The sequence below is a fragment of the Arvicanthis niloticus genome, chromosome 19, assembly GCF_011762505.2.
Source record: "Arvicanthis niloticus isolate mArvNil1 chromosome 19, mArvNil1.pat.X, whole genome shotgun sequence".
NCBI classification, from domain to species: domain Eukaryota; kingdom Metazoa; phylum Chordata; class Mammalia; order Rodentia; family Muridae; genus Arvicanthis; species Arvicanthis niloticus.
This window is the reverse complement of record NC_047676.1, coordinates 11,331,020-11,347,436: the sequence shown is the minus strand read 5'-3', so window position 1 is coordinate 11,347,436 and position 16,417 is coordinate 11,331,020. Positions and strand designations below refer to the sequence as shown.

At 38.9% G+C, this 16,417-nt stretch overlaps 1 protein-coding gene across 1 annotated transcript in view; it reads left to right on the top strand.

Moving 5' to 3' along the window:
• The window catches only part of Dnah5 (dynein axonemal heavy chain 5), a 236,059-nt gene that overhangs the window by 139,763 nt on the left and 79,879 nt on the right, over positions 1-16,417 (top strand). Inside the window, exons 48-53 of the mRNA XM_034523461.2 lie at positions 1,430-1,552; positions 2,132-2,345; positions 3,946-4,169; positions 6,981-7,182; positions 8,829-9,001; positions 15,187-15,317. Coding sequence (XP_034379352.1) covers positions 1,430-1,552; positions 2,132-2,345; positions 3,946-4,169; positions 6,981-7,182; positions 8,829-9,001; positions 15,187-15,317 — 1,067 coding nt within the window. The remainder of the gene's footprint in view (positions 1-1,429; positions 1,553-2,131; positions 2,346-3,945; positions 4,170-6,980; positions 7,183-8,828; positions 9,002-15,186; positions 15,318-16,417) is intronic.

Sequence of the window (16,417 nt, the reverse complement as noted above, 5' to 3'; positions counted from 1 at the left end):
GAGGCAAATATATAGCCATTTCCTTATATTTTAGTACACTTTATAGTTATGTATTGGTTATAAAAATAATTTTAACTGGTTTACTCTTTACACATTGCAAGAAAATAAATACTTTCGGATAGGAATTGTAAGAAATCACTTTTGGATAGAAGAATTCATTTTTATTTCAGTGTGCCTTCCCTCCCTGTGCATGCATTCAGCACTTCTATCAGAATTTAAAACCATGCATGGATAGATCCTATGTACAATAGAACTCTGAGCTTGTAGAGTTGGAGAACTTTGAATTTCCTGTTTGTTCTTGTATGCTAAATTCTGGTTACTTGGGCTATACATTTATTTTAACTTAAGTAAAGTTGGTACTTATCAATAGCAATACCAAATAAGCTAAGACTGAAAAACACAAATGATTTTCACTGTAGTTTGTTTCCTGTAGCAACCTAAGACAAAGGCGAAGACCAGATCACTAAAATCAAACTAAGCAGTGCATTTGATGGTTTATTTCTAAGCCACTGTGGACTGCCATGGAAACAAATGTACTACCAGTGTCATGAATCTGCGATTCTTTTTAAGAAAGAGAAAGATGACAAAGTTGGGAAGGTAGAGAGGGGGCTCTGGAAGGAGCTGGGGGTCAGGAAAGAATATGCTAAAAGTATACTGTACAAAATTCTCAAAGAATAAATAAGGAATAAATAAAGACTTTGAGATCTTTCTTGTACACTCTCCTCACTCCGTCAAAGCCTCCTTTTAAGAAGTTTGGTATTCTTTTCCACATTGTCTTGGATTGGTAGAGCAAAACATGGCCCCTTCTCCTACCATTGAGGAATGTTGGGTGATAGGAGAGAGTGGGCTTTGTTCTTCATGCTCTATTGGGGAATAGGAAAAGACCCATTGTTGGCACAGCTGAGGGGCCCCACAGCAGGGGATCTGGATCACATGGGGCTACTGGACTCAACAGGCAGTGTAGCAGCCTTCAGTCAAAGACAAGCTGTACAGCTCAGGCTATGGACTGAAGTTTATGAGTCAATAACCCCCATTTAACAATCAATACCCTGCCCTGCCTCCCATTTAACAGTATCTCTGATTGTGATAAAACTTTTACAGGACTGAAGTTAGGAGTTGTTGGTATAGGCACCAGGATATGGCAGTAAATCCTCATATCAGCAGAAAAGCATCATCTGAGTAGATTCTGAGTAGAATTTACACTGATTGGATTAAATGGTAAACGAAATCAGATTTTTAAGGCTTGTAAATATTATGCCAAAACAATTTAGGAACTAAGTAGCTTCTCCAAATTAAGGAGGACATTTTGGCTTTTGGTAAGTAAGTAGCCCCTGTCATTTAAAGTTCTCCTTTTGTTTATTGTCTGTGGAAGTTGATAAGTCTTAGTGAAAGCTTTACGGATGTTTCTGTTGGTGTTCTTGCTTCACAGAGGACAATAGAGAGTTATGTGGATAAACGAATGGGCACAACATATGGTCCTCCTGCGGGGAAGAAAATGGCTGTCTTTATTGATGATTTAAATATGCCTGTAATCAACGAATGGGGTGATCAGGTATATTGACCCTAATGCACATTTCTCTTTTGCTGATTTGTGACTGATTTATTCTTTGATGGATTCTCTCTCTCTCTCTCTCTCTCTCTCTCTCTCTCTCTCTCTATATATATATATATATATATATATATATATATATATATTGCAATTTCTGAGTTACAGCAAACTCTCTTCTGTAAATATGCTTAAGGAATTGTTCTAGGAACAATGTCTGTCTGTCTGTCTGTCTGTCTGTCTGTCTTTCTGTCTGTCTGTCCATCTGTCCTCTCTTCTTTCTCTGTACTTGTGAGGCCAGAGGTTGTCATCAGGTGGCTTTCTCCACCACTCTCCAACCTTCCTGGAGACAGATCTCTCTGAACCTGGGCCTTGACATTTTGGTAGACTTGCCACTAAGCCTGAGAGTTTGCTTGTCTGTACCCCTAGTCCCGGCTCTGAGGTGCACATAAACACACTGGGCTCTTACATAGCAGCTGGAGACCTAAACTCAAGTTCTCATGCTTTTGCACTGAGCGCCTTATGCACTGAACCTTTCCTTAATCTAAGAAATGGCATTTTAATTCAAAAAATTATTTCTCTTAGGTTACTAATGAGATTGTCCGGCAGCTGATGGAACAAAATGGATTCTATAACTTGGAGAAGCCTGGAGAGTTCACTAGCATTGTGGACATCCAGTTCTTGGCAGCCATGATCCATCCTGGGGGTGGACGCAATGACATACCACAGAGGCTGAAGAGACAGTTCTCCATATTCAACTGTACCTTGCCTTCAGATGCTTCCATGGACAAGATCTTTGGTAAAATGGTTGTTAGAGGGCCAGGGGAAAGAGGGATGCGGTATCTGCTCTTAGCAAGTATCTACCCAGAGGGGAACACGAAGTGTGAGGAGCTCTTGGTTTGCAGCCTTGTTCCTGTTTTACTTTGTTTCCTACAGTGATTAATTATAGATATTTACAGAAGTAGATGCCTTAGTTTATGTTTTATTCTATTATTATTATTATTATTATTATTATTATTATTATTACTATTACTTTCATTTAAGTAGCTGTTACCAGCTTTTCGTGTAAAAAAATTATACATGACACATATGTGAGCTGGTTTTCACATGAGCGGTTTATATATTCCTTTGTTAAGAACAGGTGCCTAGGGGCTGGAGAGATGGCTCAGTGGTTAAGAGCACTGACTGCTCTTCCAAAAGTCTTGAGTTCAATTCCCAGCAACTGCCTGGTGACTCACAACCATGCGTATGGCCTCTTCTGGTGTGTCTGAAGAAAGCTACAGTGTACCCATCATATATATAAAATAAATAAATAAATAAAAAAAATCTTAAAAAAAAAAAAAAGAACAGGTGCCTAATAGTCCAACCAAAATAACTAGTGATGTCATAGGAATGACAGTGTACACAGAGTATAAGAATTTCCCATCTGGCCATGGGGTACTCAACAGAATTGTCATCAACTCCTCATGTACTAAATATGCAGCACTCCAGGGACAATTTAAGTGAAGAGCTTCTAGCTCAATATATAGCCAAGTATATTTCCTTGAGCAATGGAAATATATTAAGTTACTCTTCCCTTAAAAAAAAAGAGTGCAAAGTTATAAACAACTTTCTGTTAGGTATTAATTTACAATTTCCAAAACTGCAACTGACACGAAATTCATTAAGATTACCCTAATTAATTTTTGGCAGGATAAAATGTCATCTTGTCACCCCAGGCTTAGAGAGTGTGACAGCACTCTGCCTTCAGTCACAGCAGTGGGAAGGTTTGGAGACCAAATGACATTTGAATTATCTCAATCTGGGGAAAATAAAGTCAATGAGAGGGAATGACTTCTATCACATCTAAGTATTCTTTGGTGCCTGGAAAATGCTATGAAAAGGAAAATTATTTGGCATTGCATGGAAAGTCAACACAATAAGAGGAAACTATAGAGGGCAAAAAATTCCTAACTTTTTATGTTAATTTTATATATTTATCACTGTTAATCATTGAGTAATATTAAATTACTGTATCCAGAATTTTCAGTACTATTTGCTTCCATCATCATCATCATCATCATCATCATCATCATCATCATCATCATCACTATCATCATACCCTATTGGGATATCTATCTAGAGCTTTGCACATATTAGGCAAATGTTCTACCACGGAGACACTTTTCTCCATTCCCTTGACAGCACTTTTAAAATAATACTCAGATATACATACTGGATGCTGACTTACTTAAACCTATCACTAGTTTTTGAGTATTTGAAAAATTAACACACCATTAGTTGACGTGATTGTTTTTGCATGGCCATCTGTTAAAATATATTAGTACATCTGTGCAGAGTCTTCATTCTCATGAACTGAGTGCAGCAATTAGTCAGATTATGATCCTCTCCCATCCCAGGTGTAATTGGGGCAGGCTACTACTGTGCCCAGCGGGGCTTCTCCAAGGAAGTTCAGGATGCGGTGATAAAGCTGGTACCCCTGACACGCCGCCTGTGGCAGATGACCAAACTGAAGATGCTCCCAACACCTGCGAAATTCCACTATGTGTTTAACCTTCGAGATCTCTCCAGGATCTGGCAGGGCATGCTGAACATCACTTCAGAGGTCATCAAAGACACAGACGTACGTGATACATAAGACATAAAAACAATGCACATTGCTGTTTTCTTATCTTAAATTTGATTTTTATGTGAAGTCTGAAAAAAAATTGGATTTTCTTACATACTTTCTTCATCTGTGTCTGGGTAACATCAATGAGAGAAAAACTACATATTACATTAGAAAGTTTAAACTGTAATTTCAATTAAAGTAATTTATATTTAAAGAAATAATATATACAATTATTATCTAAGTGGTATGTATTAGTATTATTTCCTATTCTCTTGGTAAAATATCCAGATATAAGCAATTTAAAGGAGAAAGGGTTTATTTTGCCTCTTACTGGGAAGGTGTGGACTATCTTGGTTGAAGCAGGCATGGTAGCAGAGTGTGAGGCTGCTGGTTACATTGTATCCATAGTCAGGAAGCAGATTGCAATGAATGCTGGAGGTTACATTGTATCCAATAGCCAGGAAGCAAACAGCAATGGATGCTGGAGGTTACATTGTATCCAATAGCCAGGAAGCAAACAGCAATGGATGCTGGAGGTTACATTGTATCCATAGTCAGCAAGCAGACAGCAATGGATGCTGGAGGTTACATTGTATCCATAGTCAGCAAGCAGACAGCAATGGATGCTGGAGGTTACATTGTATCCATAGTCAGCAAGCAGACAGGAATGGATGCTGGAGGTTACGTTGTATCCATAGTCAGCAAGCAGACAGCAATGGATGCTGGAGGTTACATTGTATCCATAGTCAGCAAGCAGACAGCAATGGATGCTGGAGGTTACGTTGTATCCATAGTCAGCAAGCAGACAGCAATGGATGCTGGAGGTTACATTGTATCCATAGTCAGCAAGCAGACAGCAATGGATGCTGGAGGTTACATTGTATCCATAGTCAGCAAGCAGACAGCAATGAATGCTGGTACTCAAGAAAATTTTCTTCTTCGTTAGTCTAGGACCTCTGCCCAAGGAATAGTATAATCCATAGTTAAGGTGGAACCTTAAATGACCTAATCTAGATGATTCAACACCGACATGGGCTTGTAATCTGGGTGACCCAGATTTTATCAAGTTGACAGTTGCTATTAATCAGAGGCTAGAATAGAGAAAAAACTGTTTTTTTTTTTTCATAATCTCTTATTTTTCTTCAATCAGTAGTGGGAACAATTATGATTGGTTTTATTCCATAATACTCTTCATAATTAAAACTTCACATTTAAAATTTAAAAAACATAATTGTATTTATAAATAGGCAGCCAGAATGAAAATAAACTGTTTTGTTGTTAGTCACCCGTGAGTTTTCCTTGTAACTAGATGAAGCAAAAAAATTTATTTATTCTGCTACAATTGAAAAGAGGAAGCAGAGTAGAAAATTCATCTACTATAAAACCCCAAACGAGTATTTGTCGATGTATGTGAATATGCCCCTTCCCATGTTGTAAAAACTCCCTTCAAAATAGAACAATAGGTTTAAAAATTCCGCTATTTTTTTCCTTTAAAGTGTGACTGTGTGCTCAGTCTCAGTCACAGGTGGTTTCTTTCCTGGCCTTTCTGGAGCTGGGGATGTAGTTTGGCCACCGCCTTCAGGAGTACTGGCTACAAAACCACTCACAGGGTGGGATTACTAACAAAATAGTCAGTAAGCATGTCAAGTGTTCACTTCCAAATCCCCTCATTTCTGCTCCAGATGCCCGCCAACAGGCAGGCACACTTGCTAACTTTTGAAAACTAGACACATTTTTGGGAAAGCTCATAATCTATATTACAAAAGTGACACTTACTTTGGCAGTAGTAAATATTTCAAGTGGATTTAAAAAACAAAATGTTTTTTTTTTTCATTTTGTAGACACACACACACACACACACACACACACACAGGAACAAGCATGCCACAGCACCCATGTGGATGTCAGAAGCCAACTGTGTACAGTAGGTTCTCTCTTCCACGTTGGGTGGCTCCTAAGGGATAGTCTGAGGTCATCAAGCTTGCATGCCAAGTACCATTACTTTCTCAGCCATCTGGCCTGCTCTCAAATTGAGTTCTCCTCTCTGAGTGTTATTAATAAACTAATGGGATGTGGAATGTGAGTCTCAATGCCTATTCTTCAGTAGTCATTCTGGTCACTTATTTTAGCTCAATGCAAACAGCTTTAGAAATGGATGCTACAGTAAACATTTTCTTAAACTTTTATATTCTGGAACTCAGATAGCTTTTGCCATTAGTAACAAACCTTACTTGGAAGCTAAGGAATTTCTGTGAGTATTTTAAAGCAAACAATGAACTTTATCAAATATTATTTTTCTTGGAAAGAATAGGAGTGTTGTCTAATCCATTTTCCTCAGCTACCAATGAATTTTGGTCTCTGAGTTTTTTCATTCAGATATGCTAGATTTATTTTTGTAGCAAATATTTCTTACTTATGCTAATTAAATATGCTTTTTGTAAATCTTAATTGCATATATGTTAGAGTTGCTCATATATTGTACATTATACTATATATGACCCACGAAAGAAAACATTGCAACCAATTTAGTAACAAACGAACACTTTTTTACGCAACATGTTAGTTTGTTGATTGATCTGATAAATTTGTAATGTTTTTATCTGAGAATATTTAGTTTTAAATTAAGACCACAAAATAATAAATTCTACTTCCCTTTATTATGTTTGAATAAGATCAGCATAAATGGAGATGTGAGTATATCGTATCTATTTTTAAAGTGTTGTATCTGAAAACCAGAGAGACGAGGCTCCGTGGTATCTCAACCTGAAATCTCAATTATGGCACAGTAGGAATTAATGATGCATTTAATGATGTCCTCAACAGGAACTGCTCAGGCTGTGGAAGCATGAGTGCAAACGTGTGATAGCTGACCGCTTTAGCATGTCCAGTGACGTGACCTGGTTCGATAAGGCTGTTGTCAGTTTGGTGGAAGAGGAGTTTGGTGAAGAGAGAACACCGGTGGTGGATTGTGGAGTTGATGCTTATTTTGTGGATTTCTTGAGGGATGCACCAGAAGAAGCTACAGGTAAACTATTGAAGAGTTTCAAGTTCTCCAAGGCGAGATCAAATGCTAGAAGGTTTGTACATTTGTGGAGTTTCAGTTCCTGTGAAGAAAACAAACCTGGGAAAAGTATGTGCTCAGTAAGTACAGGAGGAGTGGGTCAGTCCAGAACATGTCCAGGACTTGTTGTCTGTCAGAGGTAGAGGGAGATGATTTAATATCTATTGGCTGAACGTCTCTTGAATATTATTGTCTTCATGTTTGCAAATAAAAATGTGATTGTCACATCACAGGAAATGGGGAAAAACCAAAGTCTTATCTGTAGGATATGTAGGCATCTGTAGCCATAGCTACTGTCAACTAAACAGTGACAAAATTGACAATAATTATTCTTATCCAGGTATCTAAATTCTATGAGAAGCCCAGTGCATATAACTTAGAAAAAGTGAGTAGTGTGCAGGCAGCCTTCTGTGTTTGGATTCACTGAAAGTGGAGAACTATTACTTTTATTTATGAAAATAGACACACTGCCCTGACTTCCACATCAGAACTAAATGGTTTGAAAACAAACATTATTCTTTAAATTCATTAAATAATGATCCTTTCTAAAACTGAGAATAGATGTTTGGTCAATTTTTACATTTTAAAAAGGTTGTTGGCATGGGGGTATAGCTCAGCCGATAGGCTTGGCATGGGGGGTATAGCTCAGCTGATAGGCACAGCGCTTGCCTACCACACATGAAGTTTTAGATTTCATAAGTTTCATAAACAGAGAGCACAGACACAAGCCTATCATACCAGCAGTTGGGAGGTAGAGACTGGAGCTAAGGCCATCATTATAGGCCACTCTAGCCTAATGTAGTTGTGTTCTGATTTGTGGTGATAACCATATGTGTGATCCATCAAAAGTTTCTGAGTGAAAGGTAAAAAAACAAAACAAAACAAAACAAAACACCAAAAAACCCAAAACAAACAAACAAACAAACAAACAAAAATCACAGTTTCCCCTGTAGTCAGAAAGACTTCTTGTAAAGCAGGTCAAGTATGTATAAAATCTGGAAAGACTATTTGGAAAAAAAATGAGTGGGGCTTATCCTGTGTTTATTGGACTCATTTCTATCTCTCATCCTCTAGTTGAGAACGATGAGTAAATAGACTGAGCTTTTAAAGGGTCAAGGTGCAACTGCTCCGTCTGAGGAGGGCAAGGGCCATTGGGAAATGTTCAACTGCTTGTGACTTCAGAACACTTTATTTCTTGAAGCTTGAGTTGGACATTTACAGTAGTAGCTTTCTTATTATAGTTGTCCTAAAAAGCCATGCAATTTTTTTTTTTTTTTACCTCTCTCAAGATTTTGATGTTATCCCCATTTCTTTGGATTTTGATTATAACCAGTAATCTCCTGTCTCTGGAATGATCTTCAAGACAAAATGTTTAGTTCTGAGTTCTCATTAAATCATAACAAAAAATCATTTGGAGATGGTTCTTTCTAGATTATGAAAATCCTATATTTCTATTATTACCTGCTTTCTGTTTTCTTAAAAACTTAATATGATATTTTGATAAAATGTGTAATATTAATATCAACACACTAAAATTAGACTTTTAGTGTGTTAATTTATGCAAAAGTAGTCAACTTCAGTGATTTGAAGAAACATTGCTTCTTGTCAAGGTGAGACATCTGAGGAGGCCGATACTGAAATGCCAAAGTTTTATGAGCCAATTGCATCCCTGAACCACCTGAGAGAGCGTCTGAGTGTGTTCCTGCAGCTTTATAATGAGAACATTCGTGGCACTGGCATGGACATGGTGTTCTTCACAGACGCAATGGTCCACTTAGTCAAGGTACAGTCACCCAGAGGCTCCTCACCAGTGACAGACACTTGGCTTCACCCGGAATAACCCCCACTATCCTTCATTTTCTCTTCCTACAAGAGACTCAGTTTAAAAGTTAACTCCAAGTTATATCCCAATTGAATTTCTAAGCTGAATGCAACGTGTCACACATTATAGGCTTAAAATAAGAGGACTCATGTTTCCATCGTGAGATGTGAAAATTTTATTCAGCGTTGGTATTCCGCCTCTAGCTCAGTGTTTTTGCTGCACAGGATGAATGTGGTTTATCTGAGTTCAAAGAACACAGTCTGTTTATATCTACATGATGTAAACAGTAGCACTTGGAAATAGTGCAGAAGTCTAAAGTACACGCAGTGAAATCAGTGTGTCCGATACCACTCATTCCCTGCACATTGGGTTCCCAGTGTCGTCCTTCACAGGGAGAGAAACCCAAGAGGAGAATGTGGACACAGAACGGGGAAGGGGATTGGGTGGCAGTGTCAAATGGGTAGGATTTTAGTTTTGTAAGATGAAAAGAGATATGGGAAGTAGATGATGTTGCACAACAGTGCACCTCTAATATTATTAAATTATACATTTTAATTAGTTATGATAGTAAATTCTGTTACATGCATTGATTGTGTCATCTGCTTTTCTGGGTGCTATGACAAAATATTTGAGAAAAAATAACTTAAGAGAGTATTTTTGTTTCTTGCTTATGGTTTGAAGTAATATAATCTGTCATGGTGGCAAGGGCTTGAGGCTGCTGAAAACATTGCACCTGCAGTTAGCAAGCAGAGAGAGAAAAGAATCCTGGTGCTCAGGTGCCTCTCAACTCTGTATGGAGTTTAGGATGGGTCTTTCCATCCAATTAATCTAGAAAATCTCTCACAGTACACTTAGACATGTAGTTCTGTAGTGGCTATAAATTCACTTGAATTGCAAAATCAGGATTAGCCATTTCATATATTTTGAATTCAAAGTTAATAGTTCTAAAAACAAAACAAAAACAAAACAAAACAAAAAACAGTGCAGAAACAATTGACTTGGAGAAGATGAAAATTCTGGTACAATGAATTCCACCAGGGAAGTAGAATTTTATCTTACTTTGTCATATGAGACAGTTGCTCAGTTCTCAAACATCGGAAGTAAAAACAAGTATATTTTATATATAAAAATATATACGAACTAATTTATGTCATTAGATTTTCCACTAAACAGATGTCATTGATTCTCTTACTTTGTTGACATAAGTTACTTTCAGACTACATACTTTCACGTAGAAAACAGGTGACTTGAGACTGTCTTCTGTCATTTAGGTATAAGGGTGAAGAATGACCTCATAAATACAAGTTCTCTCCTCTGTTAGTTACTGGATCTGATCGAGGAGGTGGATTGAAAGTAAATCCAGTGGGCCTTTCCTGTGATCTGGAGTTAGCTCACCTGTGCATTTTCTCCATATGAGGGCAAGGATATTTCTGCAGGATTGAAATGAACCTGGGACAAAGAGGAAGACAGAGGGGTTATTTGGAGATTGGGGCTCCCAAGCATGGGGGCATGTAGCTCAGTGTCTCTGTGAATTCTTAGAATCTGTGACATCTTTCTGGACTGAATGGCAAGATCCAGTGTTCTTCCAAATTCTAATATAAATAAATAGTGGTGAAATGGACTTCAAATTTATAGTTGATTAAGAGTCAAATGTTTCACTAAGAATAGAACTTGTGCCATATTGAATAGTTAAAGGAAAGGGAGGGCAAAGAAATTAAACAAACAAATCCCCCAACACTTCACAATGATGATGCAAATGATGATGCCATGACTGAATGTTTGCCGAAGACATGGTCTGCTTGGCCTGGGACTGCTCAGCAGTAACACTGATATTGAGTTCATTTTTGCCAGGACTGTGAAGTCACAAAACTTTCTGTTTTGCAAAACAAATGAAAAGCTTTTCTTCATCTGTCTGAGCATGCTATCGAAGGCACAGCACCTCAGCTCTAAGGGTGTTTTCCTTGATTCTCAACCCATAGCTTGGTTGTTTTGGAATTGGTCAAAGAATACATGTCCAGAACATTTGAGACAAAATGGTACATTTCTCACTGTGTTATGGGCTCACTCTCTCCTTAATACTTGTGTGTGTATGTGTGTGTGTTCATTCAGCATATCTGAGCTCTATGTCATGAGAGCACGAGCTTTGAAATGCTTGAGCTCGTCATAAGACATGACTGAAGTCAGAGAAAGAATAGAGAAAAAAATCTGTGTCCAAATGGGCTGTGAAGGAGGTCCAGTTCTTTTATTCATAAAAATGCCAGACTATGTCTTTGTGCTATGTATCCTTATTAATACTATTTTTTTAAAAAATATTTGAGTTTCTAATACAATTACCTATTTCTTCTTTCCGTTTACCTGCTTTGCTCTCTTTCAAATTCACATCCTCTTCTTGTTATTAATTGTTGTTACATACAAATATAGATATGCATATACATATATATTCATCATTATAACCTGTTCAGTTTGTATGTTACTTACATGTATATTTTTGGGTATGAACATTTAGTATTGAGAGATGATCAAATACATAAGATTCTGACAAATTATTTGGAATTTAAACAACCCCTATGTGTCTCCAACAATACTTTGCAGCTTCATCTACTTCCACCTCTTATTCCAACCCTGGTGGGACCACCTTTGGCCTTTTGCTGACTCTGATCATTTGTGTCCCAGCATCTTTCCTCTTTTGGTTCTCTTCTTCTCCTTCCTGCCTCCCTTTCTCCTTCTCTTCTCCTCTCTCTCACCCTTCCTTTCACCCTCCCTTCTTCTTTTCCACCCTTCCACCCTTCCTTCCTTCCTTCCTTCCTTCCTTCCTTCCTTCCTTCCTTCCTTCCTTCTTTTCTTCCCCCTTCCTTCCTTTCTCCCCTTCCCTTCCTTCCTTCCTCTCTTCTTCCCTCCTCTTCTCTCTCTCACCCTTCCTTTCACACTTTTTTCTTCCCTTCCTTCCTTCCTTCCTTCCTTCCTTCCTTCCTTCCTTCCTTCCTTCTCTTCCATCTTGATTCCTTCTCTCCCTCCCTTCCTTCTTCTCTTCCTCCTTCTTCCTTCCTTTCTTTCTTTTTTCCTTCCTCTCTTCCTCCTTTTTTTCTTCCTTTGTGTTTTGTTTTGTTTTTGCAAAGGTCTTTGCTGTGTAGCTCAGTTGGCCCTGTACTCAACTGTGTAACAAAGACCAGCCTCAAACCCCGTATTTTCTTACTAGAATTATGGGTGTGTGCTTCCATCCCCAGCCAGCAAGCCACCTTCTTTGTGAACTTCTAGTCATTACAAGGCTTAGATTAAACCCAATTCACATACCTGAGCTTGCCCCTCTGAGGCAATGATGCTTCTATGGAGTTTCTTGCTCCCAGTGTTGTACTTGTGTTGTCTCAGACACTCACCCATTTCCCACATTGTCCACAGACACACCCCATGGGAACATGTGCACTTCAGGACATGATGGACATCATTAAGTGTTTTATAGATTTTCTAATGAAATCCAAACATGGACATCTTCATCTCAGTCCACACCTTGGAAGAACTAGTCCCATTTAAGGCTCTCACCCAAGTGTTTGCTCTCCCATCATCTTTGATTTTAACAGGCTTGTGTTTCAACTTCACGTTAATACTGTCTGTTTGCTTGTTCATATACCTGCTTATCTCTCTAATGTTGTGATAATTTATCCTGTACCAGGGTAAAAATATAATAAAGATTTCCTAAAACCAAATACTCAAAAAATGCAAAGCTCCCCAATACAGTGTACACATCAGACACAGGACAAGGTTATCATTATGAAGTGATGACCAAGGGACATAGTGTGGTTCTGGTTGCCACTCATCTGTTTTGTTTAATCATTTTGAATTTACATTAAGGGAAGGTGTGAGAAGACACATGGCAGCGCTCCATGACTGTGTCATGACTTTGTAGAGTCATAGAGACACCCTGAGAGCAGGAGGCTGGAAAGACTGAAACACACATCTGCCCTCAGGTTCTAGGTCCATAGAGAGACAGGTAGCATAGTCTCATTTCTCACATGTTTGAAATTTGGGAGACTAGCTGTAAACCCAGTGATATTCCAAGCAGGAAGGGAACATACTGAGCTAAGGGAAGGGAACTTTGAGGAAGACTCTTGAAGAAAACCTTGTCAGGATGGAAACCCTCAGAAATCCTAGCCAGAGTTAGCAGGACCTCTCACTGTCATTGGGCTTAGAAAAAGCAAATGTTCAAGGAATATTCTAGGTTAAATGTGTATTTTAGGAAAGAAAGGGTTACTATGTAAGGTGAAGAGATTGTCCAGAGTTCTATCCCGGCTCCTCTCTAGAAGTAGCCAGAAGCCTGATGGGAGAACTTCATCCAACATCCGAAAAGATAAATCAATCAACCAGGAGGGGGACCAGGGGTGATAGTCTGTGTCTCAGTCAGGGTTCCTATTCCTGCACAAAACATTATGACCAAGAAGCAAGTTGGGGAAGAAAGGGTTTATTCAGCTTACATTTCCACATTGCTGTTCATTACCAAAGGAAGTCAGGACAGGAACTCACACAGGACAGGAGCTTGGAGGCAGGAGCTGATGTAGAAGCCATGGAGGGATGTTAGTTACTGGCTTGCTTCCCCTGGCTTGCTCAGCTTGCTTTCTTATAGAACCCAAGACTACCAGCTCAGGGATGGAACCACCCACAATGCACTGGGCCCTCCCACCCTTGATCACTAATTGGGAAAATGTCTTAGAGCTGGATCTCATGGAGACATTTCCTCAAGGGAAGTGTCTTTCTCTGTAGCTTATGTCAAGTTGACACACAAAACCAGCCCGTACAGTCTGTGTCGACTGAGAAGGACAGAGTAGTTTCCTAACCTATCTTTCATCACTTCTTGGTAGAGACCTTGGGCATTAATCATCTTATCAAACAGTATGAGGGTTGTGCACATTTTTCCTGCATCATCTCCGTTATTGCGGATAGTTTTCTTCCCGTTGGCTTGAGCTCTGTTTTCACACGTGGACTATATTGTAGTGAGTGGCATGCTGTGAGTTCTGAGCACAGGCACTGGTTTAGCATGTTACTGTCCTTCCTGGCATGCTGCTTTAGGTTGTACATACTAAAAGGACACCTCAAAGTCTCCTTTAGTTTTCTTCTTGTAAACAGAGCCAGCCACAATCTGGAATATGTGGGTACCCTATGGGATCATGAGAGCATACCCCACAGTTGCCACCTGGTAGTGCAACCCACGTTGTTGTTGTAGTGTTGTCATTGAGAAGTGCTCCATTTTCTTAAGCAGTGTGGCTTTCTAGTCTGACTCAGAGAAACCCTTGTTTTCCTAGTGATTATTTGCCATTAAAAAGTTATTTATTATTTGTATTGGATATTTTCTTTATTCACATTTCAAATGTTACCCTTTCCCCAAGTTCCCCCCAATTCCCCATCTCATTCCCCTACCCCTGCTTCTATGAGGGTGCTCTCCTACCCACTCTCCCACTCCTGCCTCCCCACCCTCAAATTCCTCTACACTGGGGCATTGGGCCTTCACAAGACCAAGGGCCTCTTCTCCCACTGATGCCCAACAAGGCCATTCTCCACTACATATGTGGCTGAAGCCATGGGTCCCTCCATGTATACTCTTTGGTTGGTGCTTTAGTCCCTGGGAGCTCTGGGGGGTCTGGTTGGTTGATATTTTTGTTCAAATAGAATTGAACTATTTCCCTTTTCTGTCCATGCTTTTAGGTACTCTACTCTCTTCAGTGTCCCTCTATTTTCAAACTGACAGCCTCTTTGTGATTATTATTACTATACACATATAGATGTGTGTGTAATATATATATGTATATACATATATATGCATATATGTATATAATATATATGCATATAATATATAATATATATTATATAACATATATATGTATATAATATATATATTATATTATATGTTATATAATATATATATTATGGGTAGAATCAGTCGAGTTCATTGTGTGTGTGTGGTGTGACTTCAGGGCTGACCATTCTATACCAGATAACCAATAAGTGCTCATCGCAAGGAGAGGCTGATCCTGTCTCAGCAATTATCAGTTATAGGTGGCCTTATTCTAAGTGCATGATATATGTGAGGTATGCTCTCATGATCCATAGGGTGAATTTGCATGTTGAAAGACAGGAGTCATTTCTACTTTCTATTATAGATCTCCCGAGTCATCCGCACTCCCCGGGGAAATGCTCTCCTCGTTGGTGTGGGCGGATCAGGAAAGCAGAGTCTGACAAGGTTGGCTTCGTTCATTGCTGGTTATACCTCTTTCCAGATCACTCTGACAAGGTAAGAGCCTTTGTGTTACCATAAAATGGATTTTGAAGAAAGGGTCTCAGAGGTCACCAGCAGTTAAGAATGCATTTTCTTATGTACGTTACGAATCACAATAGTTTTTCTCCTTGAATACTGACATGTCTTCGCCTTTCAACCTTTGTCATGGACCAGAACATTTTCTATTATTAACCTGTTTTTTTTTTTTTTTCTTTTTTAACAACGCAGCCTCTCTCACTATAGAACATCAGTGCTTCTTTGGTTTTATGTTTCAGAGAGAATAAGCATTAACTGTATCCTTTGTACATCTTAGAAGACACTTATGTATCCTAAGTGCTAGTGTAGATTTCAGCAATATTAATATAAGGAAAAATAAATGAAAAATTTATACACACAAACACTTTAAATATTTGTTGAATGTTGAGTAGATACTCAACACTGGCTGAGGGAACACGATTTTGTTAGTTCCCTGTTACTAGGGGAAAATAACTGATAATTAAGGAGGAAAGATTTATTTGGTACATGGTTTTAAATAATGTCTGGTTATCTCTGTTGGCTATAGATTTTCAGTGAGGGGAAATCATGACAAGTAGTTCATAGGTATGTAGTAGAACAAGACTGCCCAAAAGATAGTAACAGAGAATGAGAAATAAGGAGGTAAAGAGCACACACACACACACACACACACACACACACACACACACACAGAGAGAGAGAGAGAGAGAGAGAGAGAGAGAGAGAGATACACATCCCCACAGAGAAAGAGAAGGAGAGAGAGAGAGAGAGAGAGAGAGAGAGAGAGAGATACACACACAGAGAGACAGACACATAGACACACCACAGAGAGAAAGAGGGGGGGGAGAGAGAGACAGAAAGATAGAGACAGAGAGACACAGAGAGATATGGAGACCCTGAGAGACAGCAACAGGAGCACATATGCATGAAAGAAAGAACACTTAATATTCCCCTCAAGAAGAGCCCCTAAGGCCTAGTGATCAAACTTCCCTCTGCAAGATGCCACCCAATGACACACAGGCTAGGGACCAAGCCACTAACTAACACATGGTCTTTGGGAGACAGTCCTGAACCAATGAATAGATAGATAACTTTGGCCA